This window comes from Anabas testudineus, chromosome 13, assembly GCF_900324465.2.
Source record: "Anabas testudineus chromosome 13, fAnaTes1.2, whole genome shotgun sequence".
Taxonomy (NCBI): Eukaryota; Metazoa; Chordata; class Actinopteri; order Anabantiformes; family Anabantidae; genus Anabas; species Anabas testudineus.
In genome coordinates this window covers 14,274,883-14,291,034 of record NC_046622.1, presented here as the reverse complement: position 1 = coordinate 14,291,034, position 16,152 = coordinate 14,274,883, and the positions used below count along the sequence as shown (strand labels likewise).

The following is a 16,152-nucleotide window of genomic DNA, read 5'->3' as shown; positions in this document are numbered from 1 at the left end:
AGTTTCTTTGACTGACTCGATAAAATAAACCTCCCTCATGTAATCTTTTCTAATCCCTGGCAGGGCTTATAATTAAGAAATTTGGGAAGGAGAAGTAATCACTTCATTTGGGTCACTTTAAGTCTGTTGTCTCTGGCGTTGGCGCAGGTGTAGCGTCTTTCCATTATGGTGTGAATAAACTATGTACCCCAGGCTAAATGATCAGTGAAATCTTGATAATGGTTGGTGTACAGAGATGTTAGGACACAAAAACACACACCCTCCACGGCTTATTTGTGTTCATTTAACAAGGGGAAGTAAGAGACTTCCCTCAGAATGAACAACCTTATTTGTGTGTTTTACCCCTAAAACAATCTCCAGGGACTCTTTCAGCATCTCTGCTGTTCCAGTCTCTCACCTCATTACGCCGTTTTATTTATCTGCCTTCCTTTTCACTCACCCTGCCGTTAACTGTCTCCTTTTCTCTCCTCTGTCCAGCTCATGTTTGGACGTTTTGGTCAGGTTGTCGAGAAGAAGAAGTCAATTAGCCTTCAGGACATCAGCGCTGTAAGGAGATATCCATCTACATCTCACTGTCTATCTTACAACTATGTAGCTATCTAACCTTTCCTTTCTACGTCTCTTCCTTCCAGGAGGAGCGCAGGCAGCTGTCCAGTATGCTGGGCTGTGAGATCTCCTCCATGCTTTGCGTACCTGTGGCCAGCAGGGCCACTGGGCAGGTGGTGGCGCTAGCGTGCGCCTTCAACAAGCAGGGCGGACAGAAGTATGTGTGATAAAGACTGTGTTCACATTGTGAGCTGTCATTAACCATTATTTTTTGCTTATTTTGGTTGTGTGTTGCTTTTCGTCACGAGCAGATCCTACTAAAAGGTTTCATGCAAAGTAGAATTCTTTCTGCAAAAACAGACGCTCGGTTTTTAACATAGGAGCTGTTAAACTAATCCCTGATCAAAGTATATTTAAAAAGTATATTTAAAATGCTGGATTTTCAGACTGATGATAACTTGGCTTTCCCCAAATCCTGGAGCGCTGATGGTGGAAACACAGACGTATCTGACAGCGGCTTACAGTCATTTTAGGATGGCTGGCCCGATCAGATCGGTTTAACCACTCAGTCTCTAGTAGTGGAATGTGTGCTGCTGTTTCCACTGAAATCTGTCGCTAACCAGCTGGACGTGCTGCATGCCCCTCATGAACAGATACCATCACTTTGGAGCCTGTGTTAAGTCATCCCGTCTGTGTGTGCGTGTGTGTGACTGTGCAGATGGCTATGTGATGATCGAGAGTCAGGTCATGAGTCTAACAGCAGTGGGTGGTTTGGCTACCCGGTTTGGCACCACGTCTTGGCATGTATTGTGTGTGTGTGTGTGTGTGTGTGTGTGTGTGTGCATACTGCTAGGAGCTATGTTGCTATCTATTGAATACAGAAGTCTGCAGAGGACACTCTCGACTCTCTATGGTTTGTTTGTTGATTTATTTTTTTAAGGAACTGTGTGGAAGTGAGATAAAAGTGAGTTTGTATTATTTGTATTATTCTTAGCATGCTGATGACATTTTGTTTTTGAATCTATCAATCACAGTATAAATGTATCACCCTCATCACACGTCTCCACTCATGCTAGAGTTTGTGTGTTTTATGTTTTTCTCCAAATATAATAATAAGCATAATAATCATGCTCACATATCACCTGTATGTTCTCCTGCCGTCCCTCTCATTTTCATGCTCTCTCTGCTGCCTGAAGACTAAGATAGATGAGAAGAGATCATGTCCTATAATTTCTCTCTCTGTCAGAGCTGGCATCTCATTTCCATAGTAACAGCAGCAGGATTACGGTCGCAACTGTGCATAAAATGTGATAAATCTGTCCTTTGCTCTGAGAACAGCCATATATCTCTAAGACACATCCCCTCATCATATAGATTGCATAATCATATGCAGAGTTTCCTCTTATCCTAGGACACAGGTGCATAAAAAGCTATTGTGACACCAATAAGGTGTAATTAAATCATACATTTTAGGAGATCAAGGATGTATAAGAGCAAATATAAGTTATATGTTGGTGGCAAATGTTGGTTGCTGACAGTCTGTACCCTAGAGAAACTGTAGCCAACACTATGGCAATATCACACGAGACTAAACCTGATACATCCGTTTCATGAACCAGTTTCTTGTGGAAGGTGTTGTGTGCTACTGGTCTTTGAAAATGGACTCCTGTTGATTTTAATTTCAGTGGCAGAAATGAATACTATTTTTGATCATGCCTGCGACCAACTAGCTGGCACTATGGAAAACGATTCTCTAGTCGTACCTATAAGACAGAATACAAATTTTCCTGAATGTCAGTCATAAAGGATCTGTGCCTCTTGTGGGAATTTAATTGCCCTTAAGATGATCTTCTTATTCCAGGCTCTGTACAAATTCTGCCTCCTCTGGTAAGATTCTCTGGACTGAAAGCACAGGACGAGCAAACGCCGCAGATACACAGCTCACAATAATGTGGCACTGCCCTCTGTAGGCAAAGAGAAATAACTGCAAGTTGTTACTATGATCGCTGTGGTCACTGCTGTTTCATTTAGTGGTCTTCATTTCCTCCTTAATGCTTAATTGTAAAGCAGAGTGGAAAACGCATTCTCTACGCAATGAAATCAAGCATTTGGTTGAGTTCTTAGCTATTCAAACATTTCAGTAACATAGCCTAAATAAATGTTCACATAATTGTCCTTTTGATCCATTTTTGGTTCATAATTGTGACATTTGGCTCTTTTTAGGGCTGCAGTCAAGGAGTAATTTCAACTATAGTAGCCTCCTTCATCTCTAGGATGAAAATATTCAGGGCTGTAGAGAACTTCAGTTACTTAAGAACCCACCTCTCTGAATCATTAATTAAAACTGTAGGTTGATATATGAAATGTGGTGAAAGAAGTATTGAGATTTTATACCTATTTAAATAAAAGTGCAACAGAATTTTAATAAACATACTTAAGTTAATGTATCAGAAGTTAAAAAGTATGGCATAAAATGGCATAATCATAATTCAGGAACCAATTATTCGTACAGTTTGTTTTATATATAAAGTTTCATGATAAACTATGTATTAACCAAACACTGTGGAGTAAAACCTAAATATATGACTGACTGAATGTGGTGTATTAAAGTATAAACAGTGATTTGATGGCAGCAGCCTATTATTTCTGTCTAAACTGTCTAAACTCTGTGTGTGTGTTGTGTGTTTTGTGTGTGCGCTGCAGACACACAGAAGCAGATGAACATGCCATCCAGCACTGTTTCTGCTACACTTCAACGGTCCTCACTTCAACTTTGGCCTTTCAGAAAGAGCAGAAGCTCAAAGTGGAGTGCCAGGTACTACACGTGCCCACTCACTCACTCACTCACTCACTCACTCACTCATCCATTCAAGGCTCTCACACTTACTGAATGCTTACATCAACATTTCTGTGTCGACATAGGCGCTCTTACAAGTGGCCAAGAATCTCTTCACACACTTGGGTAAGTTTTCCCTCCTCTGTCTGTCTCTCGGCGACTCTCATTTGTCTCAGTGAAGAAAGACTATTGCAGAACAGTTTGCGTTAATGACCGACGTTTAAGTAATCACCTATCACCTAGTGCAACGAATGGTGCCCGTAAATGAATGAGATATTACCGATCTTAAGGATGAGTACACCCGGCATCGTAACCATAAAATCAAAGGGGCATTAAAAGCGATGGCTCCACCTCTCCATCCTATAATTACACCAGGGCATTTAGATTCTATTCTACCAGCAAGCACCAGAATAAGTCATTGGTGATTCATCATGTAGCTGCAAATGGATCAGCTGGTAAAGCAAATTGCCTCTCACTGTACCAAACCGTTGATTACAAAAGCTCTTATCAGCTTGTACAGCTGATCCACCAGTACTCACCGTGTAATCTCTGTTTCTGTCTGTCTAGGCTTTGTTGGATTCCTTTAATTTCCTCTGTTTCCCTTTTATTTCCTCTCTCATCCTCTCATCATGTTCTCTCTCTTTCTCTCCCCTCTTTCTTTCCTTTTCTTTTTCTTTTTTCAGATGATGTGTCAGTGCTGTTACAGGAAATTATAGTGGAGGCCAGAAACCTCAGTGATGCAGAGATGTAAGCCCTCTGATTCATCTTCAAAGGGATGTTTTGGTCTGTGTGTGTGTGTGTGTCTGAAAGAGAGAGTGGTTCGGTGTGTGTGTCTGTGTATAGTGTCTTTATCTCCATTTGCAAAGGCCGTCTTGACAATTTGTTGTTAACTGACTTGCCTCGTTTAATGAAAGTTACAAAATGACCTGCGATAAAAGGGATAAAATGCTCTTATATTCTCTGCTTCGCTATGTTCTCCATTACCCCTCTAACTTCATCCCTCTCCTTTTCTGCAGCTGTTCAGTGTTCCTGCTAGATCGCGTCAGTCATGAGCTTGTGGCGAAGGTGTTTGATGGGGGCGTCGTCAGCGATGAGGAGGTACAACACTTTCACAAAGACACACTTACATTGTACTTTAATTGTTTATGTAGGGTTTTTTCTTGTTGCTCATTCAGTCATCAAATCAATCAAATAAAAGTAAAAATGAGTGTGTGTGTTTGTGTGTTTTGTGTGTGAGTGTAGAAGGAGTTTCGGATCCCAGCAGATCAGGGTATTGCAGGCCACGTGGCAACCACTGGTCAGATATTGAACATTAAGGACGCCTACTCCCATCCACTGTTCTACCGTGGTGTGGATGACAGCACCGGCTTCAGGACTCGCAACATCCTCTGCTTCCCCATCAAGGATGAGAACAATGGTAGCAACTATGATATAAAGATATTGCTCATTCAGTTACAATTGAAGACAACAGTTACATCCAACAATACAGCAGTAATTACATAGTTGCTGCTGATAATGCAACTAGCCAATATTAATTGGTTATTTAATAATATACTAATAAAATATATTGGCAGATGCTCTATTATTGTCCTCACCTGTACCTTCCTACTCTTCCTCTTGGCTTTTAAAAAACACACAACACACACATTTCCAGGTGCTCGCTCAGAATAGCATAAAGAGTTGTTACATCATATCCTTGTGTCTAAATGATGGCTGCCTCTCCAAAGTGCATAAAGTGCACTTTGGAGAGGCAGCCATCCTTAGTGTCTGCTGCGTACTTAGAAATTACAGAAGATTCAGACTTCGAAGTTGTTTCCTATTTCCTGCTGTATCCAAGCAGAGAAACTGTGTGGTTCTGTAGGATCTGTCTCCTCATGGACAAGTGTATCAAGCCGAGTTTAAGAGTCACAATTTGAAATCTTTTTATGTGCAATTAGCTTCAGCTCCAGTGTGAAATGAATTTACATTAGCAATTTCTGTTCTGCACCTCTGACTGTTGAATTCTGTGCCTCATTTTCTCGCCCTTGACTCTCATCTTCCACTTTTCATTTATCTTCATCATGAACTTTCTCTCTGTGTCCTTCACTTCTTGCTTCCGACAATTCCCTCTTTTTTATTTTTCTTTTTTTTTAACCCCTGCTTATGTCCTGTTACTCTTCTCAAAACTCCTCTTCTTCTAGAGGTGATTGGGGTGGCTGAGTTGGTGAATAAAATGAATGGACCCTGGTTCAACCGCTTTGATGAGGACCTTGCCACAGCCTTCTCCATCTATTGCGGTATCAGCATCGCTCATGTAAGTGTCTCCTCCCACATGGGAGCTTTTCTAGTTCATTGTGTTAAATAAACCTAAACTCCTGGTCAGGGATGAGGTATTAAATTGTTTCTAGTATATTTATTAAATGTTGTCACTGGTGAATTGTTTTCTGTAAAGAAACAAATAAGCCTGGCTATAAAACAAGCATATTAAGCATTAAGTAAATAAACTCAAATAAGGAGCAATGCACAATAGCACAACTACTAGATAATCATTATGAGCTAAAAATTAATTAACAGCTTAAACTTCTCAAGTTACAGAAGAAGGCAATTAAAAAATCAAAGAAATGAGCATAATGCATAATAATGACTTCCAAGTAAGTTCAGTGCACCTTTGGAACAAATATACTCTGTGAATTTAACTTCTTACAGGGAGATTAAAGAAAGCATTAGCAGTGTCTCTATCTTTGGGAGTCTCTTGTTTTTGTTTTTAAACGGGGGGTTCTAAATCTGTTGTGAGTACTGTTAGAAAGATCGATCCTGTGTGGGGAAAATGGGATCAGCTGCTCAGTCGAGGCAGAGCAGGGTAGAGTCTCGAGGGAAATTTAAGGAAGCTCAGTCTGATGGGACTGAGCGGCTTTGGTGGAATTCATAGGTATTGCATGACTGCTGCATTAACACACACATTCAGCTCAACTAGTGCATGATGTTCAAAGAGGCAATGATGAAGAAGATGATGAAAAAAGGTATCATCACCCACAGAGCTGTTGTCATGTTGATATTGATTATTAATATTATTAATCTCAAATCAAAAGTTGTTTTTTTTTATTCTGTTTAACTGAATTTATTTTTTATCTTATCAATGCCCTCTAGCAGTCCCGCAGATTGTTTGAGTAAAAGATTTAAAAGTGGATTAACTACGAAAGAGACATATACAGAAGGTCACAGTTACGTGACAGCTGTGATAATACTTTATTCAGTGTTTCCGACTCACCTTCATATTAATTCGCTCTTGTAGAGTCTGACCTTTGAATGACTGCAGGTACTCGATGGTTTATCAACAAACTATAAAGATGTTTGATTGGAAAAATAATTGCCTTCTAGGCAGCTCATTAATCATTTAAACATGACCACATGTATTATTTATCAGTGCTCACTGTATCATGGCGTACAGTGCGCAGTGGGTTGTAAAGAGCAGTTTCCTCATGTCCTGAAATGTAAGCTGCACTTCACCGTTGTGTGGACTAGGCACAAAGCTGTGAAGGTGTGAAAAGCTGTTTTATTTGAAAAATTAAAGCGCTTATTAATCGTCAATCTCAGCTTTGACACATGCAGGCAAACACAGAGACATGTCTCACACAGACGACAATACGCAGTCTCCTTGCAGTCATTGCAGTTTTTTCGAGATGTTGTCATGAAACATTTTCAGTAACCTTACTTTAAATTCAAGCTCCTCTAGATGCCAGAGACTGATAGTGGTGAAAAGGAAGGAAACGTTTAAAACAAGAGAGAAAAACATTTTAAATATGTTGAAGGACGTGTTTTCTTGGCTGTGATACAAGAGGTGTCACAGTTGTACTGTGCATTACTGCAGCCATTTATCTATGAGATGAATAACTAAAATATCCATTTGTTATTGTGTTACTTTGATATTGTGTTTATTCTTTTAGTCTCTGCTCTACAAGAAAGTCCATGAAGCCCAGTTCAGGAACACGCTGGCCAATGAGATGATGATGTACCACATGAAGGTAATATCACCTTGACCCGCCTCATCCACTCTCACACACACGTCCGCTATATGTTTTCTGACAGTGTCAATATTCTTTACTCAATATGATTCAGTATGTGTATGTTGCAGGTTTCAGAAGAAGAGGTGACTAAGCTACTGGTGACGGGGATTGAACCTGTGAAGGAGATCCACCCCTGCTACGCTGAGTTCACGTACACACCTCGCTCCCTGCCGGATGACATCACACCCACGGTAACGAAACGAAAGAATGTGGGAATAAGAGACCACAGAGAAAGGGCAAAGAATGGAAACTGACGCAATTTATGCTGTTTGTGTGTCTGCAGTGCATCTTCAGTATGTTTGACGACATGGGCTTCATCAACACCTACAAGATTGACATGCACACTCTTGCAAGGTCTGACACTTGCACGTGCATTTAAATGCTGAATATAACAGCATCCGTGTATGCGTGTGTCCTCCTCCTCCGCTATAAAGTAGTATTAGTAACTACATATTGAAAAATCACCTGCTACATGTCAGTAATCACATGCTGGGTTGTAGCTGATGTCAAAACTCCTGCTTTGGTCTCAGGTTCTGTCTGATGGTGAAGAAAGGTTACAGAGACCCTCCCTACCACAACTGGATGCATGCCTTCTCCGTCTCGCACTTCTGCTACTTGCTCTACAAAAACTTAGGGCTGTCCAACTACCTCGAGTGAGTATGCCACTCATAAATAAAGCATTTCCATTTTGTGAATCCTGTCTGAGCGGAGAGAGAGTTGTAGAGACCAGGACCAGGACCTATTGTTACGTTTAATGTACATACAGTCTCAATATTAAATAATATTACTATTACTAATAATTACAATAATTACTTAATAACTTACAAAATGTAGTTTAGGTCACTAAAGTAAATCTGCTTTGCTTATTGCCTTGTCTTTTTAGGGATATAGAGATTTTAGCTCTCTTTGTCTCCTGTATGTGCCATGACCTGGACCACCGTGGTACCAACAACTCTTTCCAAGTCGCCTCGGTGAGCTCACAGCCTATGATTCTGCATTATTACAGGGCATATGATGAAGTGCCAGGAATGATGCGAATTTAAAAAAATAAAGCAAGAACATGGACATAAACACGAATCCTCAGTGTTTACTGGACTTCACCTGCACTAGAAAATGCAGGCTAAAAATTGACTTCAATAAGAGCGAGTCTGTGTGTGTGTGTGTGTGTGTGTGTGTGTGTGTGTGTGTGTGTGTGTGTGTGTGTGTGTGTGTGTGTGTGTGTGTGTGTGTGTGTGTGTCTTTCAGTAATATCACTGAAGCTTGTAGTTGTAACTGTGTCTCTGTGAATTTGCCCCCAGTAAGACACCAGATGTCATTGCGATTAGGAGCACAGTGCACTGTTTCACTGTAATCATGCATAACCCTGCAGCACCTCAATGACACACATTACAAGTTGTCATCAAGCAGCAGAAGCCACTTATCATTTTATCAGCTTCTCGTGTTTGTGCCATTTGCAGATTCACATTGAGGCTGACACGTGCAGTTAAACAGAAGACATTGCTGCTTTTTATCGAAGAATGTTGTTTCATTTCAATCACTGTAGTGTGTACGTGAAATTGTCTTTTAAATTGTCTATTTCTGTTTTCAGAAATCGGTGCTGGCTGCTCTCTACAGCTCAGAGGGATCTGTGATGGAGGTAAACTCACAACCACTTACATTATAGAGATGTTGGGAAACTGTCATGTTGTTCTGGTTTCTGCTTTGATTGCAACTAATATTATCGTGTTGTGTGTCTAGTGAGACATCTAGTGGTAACATTCAAAGCTTTTTTGTTCCAGTAATGAGGCATGTGAAACGGCTTTGCATTTGCACAGCAACATCACGCAACATTAGTTTTTAAAACAGACTTTTCTAATTTACTCATGTTTTCCCATCATGCTTTATTTGCCCTTACAGAGACATCACTTTGCCCAGGCCATCGCCATCCTGAACACTCAAGGCTGTAACATCTTTGAGAAGTTCTCCAGGAAGGTGACATAGAGACTCGGCCGTTCACAGGCGATTTTCATTCGTCTCTTGCTCCTTTTGAGTTTTGATAGTCGGATAGTTTTTCACACTTATTCTGATGTTTTCATATTCTGCTGTCACTACAAATGCAAGCTTAAGTTATTTTTGACCTTTTCAAGGACTACCAACGGATGCTGGATTTGATGAGAGACATTATTCTGGCTACAGACCTAGCTCACCACCTTCGCATTTTCAATGACCTGCAGAAGATGGCAGATGGTAAGCTCCAGTAGTTCAGTATGCACAGCCTCTTTGCAAGAAGAAGCTGTGCAACACAAATTATGCTTCTATATTATACTTCTGGTCAATTTTTGAAGAATGATGAGTATATAGTTAATGTTAATGTTGCTTGTAGCATGTAGCTACAGTTAGTAGCTATAGTTATTAAATCACTGGCAATATACAGACTGATATGTTGAACCCATTTCCTCTGCAGTATCACTCTCTTCTTAGCACCTACAGAAAGCTAATTCTGATTCACTCTTTGCCTTATCCATCTACAGTATGACGTATTTTTGCAGAGATCTGTGGTCGAGCTTGCAGCATTCATCACTGACATTCTTGATAATCCTCTGTTTTTTATTGGACTATTTAGCGCTTTGAGGAGGCAGTTGCTTACTGCACTGTTATGTAATATAATTGGCTGTACCATCCTGGCCAGTGGTTTGTTACACTTGAATGCAACCAATTATAAGTTATCCTGAGTGGATGTCTCCTCAGTGGAATCAATTTCGAGCTGTTAAAGCTATTTGAGGGCATTAAAAACCTCTAAATGAGTTGGAAACTTCCTCGCACCACTGACTGTGTAACTTGTCAATCATGAGCTAAAAGAGTGAGAAAACAGAGCTGAAATATACAGCGACAAAATGCAATGCACTGACTTAATCAGTCTTTTTGCCACTGACCTGTAGTAAAGAGGCCACAGCAGCCTTTGAAATACTGATGTGCGTGTTTGTGTGTTTCAGGCGGCTACAATCCAAAAAGACGTACCCATCGCTCAATGCTGCTGTGCCTGTTGATGACGTCATGTGACCTGTCAGACCAAACTAAGGACTGGAAAACCACACGCAAGATTGCGGTCAGTAACCTCAAATTTAGTCAAATGTGTTTAATTTCTCACTTCTGATTCATTGTTGCATTAAAAATGAAAAAAGTTGGCAAATACAGTGATATTGGATTTAAGTTGGCTGCTAACAGTAACAGCGATTACATAATAGTACATTAATTAGCACAAAGATATTTGGGTCCGTCTGCTGGGAATGGCCTCAATGGTACACTATTTGACAGGTACTCTGCACTAAATTTAATTATGCAAATGTGTATCATCGTTAGTAAAGCTATCTTTGTATTTTGTACAGTTATTACTAACAATGTTTAGTTTTTACCGTGGTATATGTTGCAGAAGTAAAAAAGTGTAGTAGTGAAAGAAGCTGAGGTAATTATAGTGATCTCCCCAGAGCTAATATTTAAAACAACTTGTTGCAAGTACAAACAAAAATCAGGTTCGGTGTGATGTAGTGACAGTTAAACAGTTTATATAATCTCTGTGTTGGCTCACATGAAGTATAAAGTACAGTCTCAGTGGTGCTCCAGCAGCTCCTGTTTTCATGAGTACGTTCTTAAAGATCTCCCATTTGCATGGACTCTACAGTAAAACTGACCCACTTCTAGAACAATAAAGATTATGAGATGCAAAGCTGCACACTAGAGATCCACATTTCAGTCCATTTGGTGTAATATTCTATTTTGTGAACCTGCACTCCATTTTAGGATTATGTTTAATCTTGCTCTGGCCCCTTTTCAACACCAAACCCCTGACCCTTGTTCCAAATCCGACACCCTAAATCTCCAAATACCTAACACCTACAGCAAATGCACTGTAAGCCCTGCTCCTGAAACTGAAAATACATTTCAGAGAGGGAAATTTAAATGTGTGGCATGGATTCGTCTGAGCTTGGGCGTTGTTTTCTAACTTGTCACAATATGTATAGGATTAAATTTAAAAACCGTAATCTCAGAATACAATGAACTGCAATAGAGGGAAATGGCATTTTATGTTAGATTACAACAATGTAGTGCATAGTCCCATTATAAAAATATGAGGAATTCTCTGTCAAAGGCATAATTTATTTTGTATTGTATGGTATTACATCTAGAAGTTAAGACATGGAACCTGAACTGCTTTCTTGTTAGTTCGAAACATGTCACTACTCATTACTCTCTTGGACAACACTACTACTTAAGAATTTGTAAATGGAAGGTGAATTCAGTGATTAACAATAAATAAAAACCCATACATCTAAAATGACAGCTAGTTTATCCCAAAACAAGATGTTGTAATAGATTTTCTCCTTCATAACTCTGAATATTTTATTTTTTATTGAACATATGACTGATGACAGATGTCTGCCTCTGTTTGTCAACAGGAGTTGATTTATAAAGAGTTCTTCTCTCAAGGAGATCTGGTACGTATCAGAGTAAACTAACTGTTAAATGACATGTGAAATTATTTAGCAAGTGGCTGAAGACGAAATAGTGAGCCCATTACTTATATCTGTCTGCACTGTGTGTGTGTGTGTGTGTGTGTGTGTGTGTGTGTGTCTGTGTGTCCAGGAAAAAGCCATGGGGAACAGGCCCAGTGAGATGATGGACAGAGAGAAGGCATACATCCCAGAATTACAGATAAGCTTCATGGAACATATTGCCATGCCCATCTACAAGTGCGTACAAAAAGCTAAAGCATCACATCTTTCCTACACTATTCCATTTAACCACATATCAATATCACTGTCTTAGGGTAAAGTCAAACCATAGTTCCTCACATTGCAGGTTCTGAACACAGGAATAGTGTCGAGTAGAGATTATCCTAACTAATAGGTCTTCACTGTCCCCTGTCCTTTTAGGCTCCTATCTGAACTGTTTCCTGGAGCCACTGAGCTTTATGAGAGAGTGGCAGCAAATCGGGAGCAATGGACCAAAGTGTCCCACAAGTTCACCATCCGTGGGTTGCCTAGCAACAACAGCCTAGACTTCCTGGACCAGGAATATGAGCTACTGCAGTCCCAGGGTGCTTTTGGGAGCGACGACCACTGCCTCAATGGCTGCCTTGATGATGCCGAAGGAGGGAGGGGCCAATGACAACAGCGGGCTGATGATGGTTTCCTGAAGTTTTCTGTGGTCCAATAAGAGGCTGAGGATACCTTTTTAGTGACCTAAGAAGGAGGGGTCTCTCTGCTGTCAATCACTTAGATGCTTAGCAGGCCATGCAGAATGGACAGGGCAAAGTTTCAAACTAACTGAATTAGGCAAGTGATGTGAAATGAGTGGATCCATCTGAGCCAGTTCACTGATCAGATGCTTCATGTTGATTGTGTCACTGGTTCAGGAAAGTAGAAGGTGGTGACTTTCTCTTTTTCAGCAGTTATACTGGAAAAAATTAGTTTTTACCACAAGTTCATTCATACTGTACTGATCCTGATTACGATTGTAAACACACACTCACACACACATACACAAATGTACATGCACATTGTGCTTAGACACACGCAACAGAAAAAAAAACCTATTCATTCTGATAGAAAAAAGACTACAACATGTAACAGTGAGATAAAGTGCTATACTTTCTGTACAATGTTTCATAATAGCTTATATTGATTTAAATGGCTCAGCTCTGTTCACACACAACCAGCTGCCATAGTTCCTCACCTGATGCTTATGAATGCATGCTATATGGACACCTCATGTATTATTCCTTTTATCTGGGTCAGTGTTGATTTTTCCATGGCTAGGAAATGAATGCTGTCCATTTTTATACCATGAGAGCAGATTTTTGCATTCAACTCTTCAAAGTATATTCAGTTCATTCATCGTCATGAAGTTGTATAAGGGGATTTTTGTTCATTTGTGTGTGTATTGATTCACTTTTCCTTGTTTTGGGGCTGTTAATGGACAATCTGACAATCACTGATGATTGACAGTCACAGATCCCTCCCCATGACAACTTACTCCATGCATTAAACACCCCCTGTGCATAACTGCATTTATAACTCAAACAAAGACTACTCCCTAAAATGCTGGCTACAACCCTCCCTCGGTTAATTTTTTTCTTGTTCAATTTTCACTTTGTTTTATTTATGAGTTTACTGATTTCCTCATAAAAAAAACACTTTAGACAGAGTGCAACTGAAGCCCTTTAATAGAGTCATCTCATCTGTTAGTGTAAATGTGCCAGAGTAGAGCGTGTTATATGGGGTGTGTCATTGAGTGTGTCATATGGATCTGCCTTATTGCGCATCTTTGCTGCCTTTCTTAGAGCTTTTAATATATGAAAATTGAAATAAAGAGTCTGTTTAGTATGTATGTGTTATATATTTGTTATAGACATAGTTTGAGTATCAATATGTTGACTGAATGATCACCATGTCCAGAAAATGTATATTTGTGAAATAACTATGTGAGGACCTCAGATGTCAAGTCATTAGAGTTTCTATTTTAAGTTATGTATAACCACAGGTGGATATTAAGTACGCTAAACAGCATTATTTAAATTATCAGTGCATCTGGAAATTATTTTAAAGAAGGAACTTCAGATGTAGCCATGATAGAAATAAGTCATTCTGAAAACAATTTGCTCTTTCTGCACTCCAAAAGAAATGTCTGGTAAAGGTTGGATTAGGAAAACCAGTCACAGAAAACCTGGCGTTTTGAGGGTAAGTGTTGAAGCCATATTCAGTTTATTATGTGATGTTTTGAACAGGAAATGCTGCAAAGTTAGGTCAACACAGAGAGAAACACAGAGAGCTGCGTTTGCATGGGTCAGTGAACGACTGGATGGAGGATTGGTGTGTGGGTGAGAAAGACAAAAAAAGGACAGGAGGTAGTTGATTGAGGATAAATAGAGAATTTCCTAAATGATCTCTCCTCTTCTGCAGCCATGATGATGCTGGTGGAGGTAGATGAAAGCAAAGATATTGCAGTCATAGGATTTAAAAAATCAAATTTTCTTTGAAAATTTCTTGTGAGGGTGCATTAGGAAGGAAGGTTAATTGGTTAGCAAAGTGGTTTGATGTTTATGTTATACCTACACTGGGATATGCATTAAAGTGAAATCGTTTGATCTGCCTTGGTCTGCTTCGTGGACTGAATATTTTTTACTATAAAGTTTTAAAGGGCATACAGATGTGTTTGTTGAAGAGGCACTTTGTCTTTCTCAAGATCTTACTCTCACACGTGGTTTTCACATTTTTTGTTTTTTTCAAACCACTGTTTCATACGTACCTGCCTTTTTCATGTGCAATATGAAGTGTCTGCCTCTGTGACGTTGCATAGACTCCTGTGTAAATACCTATGCCTCTTGTTAAATTATTACTTTGGGTCTGAGTTCTTAGATGCATTAAATGTTAGCTCATTATGTTTCCATTGAAAAAAAAATCTATGGTTTGTGACAACGTTAATTCTGAGATGCTTTTTGAAAGTCCAGACCTAGAACAGTTTTCTTTACTGTGTGAGTGTTTATCTGTCTTTTTATGTTTGTTTTTGAAAGTCAGGGCTAAATGTGCCAAGCAAACATTTTCTACTTCCTGGCCAAGCTGCAAAATGAAAAATAGACACACATAATATACATAACATTCTCTAATGTTGGAATGGCGATGAGGGCTGTGTTAATAAAATCTTCTCCGAAACATTATGACCAGGTCTGAAATTGCAGCTCATCCAGGAAGTATGAACCCAATCTATTTCCAGTCATCACAGAGCAACGGGACTCTAACCTGTGATGTTGTGTCATTGTAATGATCACCTGTGACATAATTGTTCAAAGTGGCAAAATTATAACTGCTGTAAATACCAGAGTTTTAAAAGAAAATCTTTCTTGATTGTCTGTCATTATTACAATGGGAAGTAATTCAATTCTGTAATGTATTTAAAGTGGTTGCATCCTGTTTCTCTTTTTTATGCCATTTTTGAACAACCCCAAACATAGACTTTTAGACTGAGGGTTTGAAAGAAAGCTATATGTGTATTTAGGATATACATAAGAACCCAAACTAATCTGACGTGTATAAATGATGCTTATACTGAGGACTATATCCAGTCAGTTGTCAACTATTTGTTTTGTTGAGTTCAGAGTGCTGGTGGTCTTGTTCTATTTAATATGTAATGAACAAGGACATTTTTGACAAGAAGACAAATGGATAAAAAGTTATTTTATTTTTTTCTTTCTTGGAATAAATCTGGTGAAAAGCATAAGAGTGTGCTGGAGTTGTGTATTTGGATCAGGTAACTTTATGACTCTGTGACACTAAATAACATTTAGTTATGACGGTGGCATCTGTGTTGATCCTATTGATCTGTGCCACATACTGATACAGTATAAGCATGGCCAGATTAACACTGGTGGCCCATGACAGTCCACTTCTAACACTTCCCTACAGAAATTAGAAAAATCTTAGAATAATATTCTACAGTATATTCTGAATTTACTGTATTTGGAGAAAAACAATCATAATCTGTTTGTACAGAAGCTTGTAATAAATACAGGCTCTGGTGATGATGTGCACCGATGTTTACATGTATACATCCGCTGATGCATAATGCATTGAACTGAAATTTGTGTTGGTATATTTTTTTAATATTGTGCTTGAGATTATGTCCACTCTAAGGCACATCAGGATCTAATCAAATGACTCCATACTGAAACAAGACACACTTTTCTACAAGCAA

At 39.3% G+C, this 16,152-nt stretch overlaps 1 protein-coding gene across 1 annotated transcript in view; it reads left to right on the top strand.

Annotated features, from left to right (window-relative positions):
* The window catches only part of LOC113172803 (cGMP-dependent 3',5'-cyclic phosphodiesterase), a 176,236-nt gene extending 160,561 nt beyond the window's left edge, over positions 1 to 15,675 (top strand). Inside the window, exons 12-31 of the mRNA XM_026375835.2 lie at positions 478 to 546; positions 633 to 763; positions 3,250 to 3,361; positions 3,469 to 3,508; positions 4,066 to 4,129; positions 4,399 to 4,480; positions 4,625 to 4,799; positions 5,563 to 5,675; positions 7,306 to 7,383; positions 7,494 to 7,616; positions 7,709 to 7,779; positions 7,956 to 8,078; positions 8,309 to 8,396; positions 9,014 to 9,061; positions 9,322 to 9,396; positions 9,552 to 9,651; positions 10,398 to 10,510; positions 11,859 to 11,897; positions 12,046 to 12,152; positions 12,336 to 15,675. Of these exons, the coding sequence (XP_026231620.1) occupies positions 478 to 546; positions 633 to 763; positions 3,250 to 3,361; positions 3,469 to 3,508; positions 4,066 to 4,129; positions 4,399 to 4,480; positions 4,625 to 4,799; positions 5,563 to 5,675; positions 7,306 to 7,383; positions 7,494 to 7,616; positions 7,709 to 7,779; positions 7,956 to 8,078; positions 8,309 to 8,396; positions 9,014 to 9,061; positions 9,322 to 9,396; positions 9,552 to 9,651; positions 10,398 to 10,510; positions 11,859 to 11,897; positions 12,046 to 12,152; positions 12,336 to 12,570 (1,986 nt within the window). The 3' untranslated portion in view covers positions 12,571 to 15,675. The remainder of the gene's footprint in view (positions 1 to 477; positions 547 to 632; positions 764 to 3,249; positions 3,362 to 3,468; positions 3,509 to 4,065; positions 4,130 to 4,398; positions 4,481 to 4,624; positions 4,800 to 5,562; positions 5,676 to 7,305; positions 7,384 to 7,493; positions 7,617 to 7,708; positions 7,780 to 7,955; positions 8,079 to 8,308; positions 8,397 to 9,013; positions 9,062 to 9,321; positions 9,397 to 9,551; positions 9,652 to 10,397; positions 10,511 to 11,858; positions 11,898 to 12,045; positions 12,153 to 12,335) is intronic.
* The last annotated feature ends 477 nt before the right edge of the window (positions 15,676 to 16,152 follow it).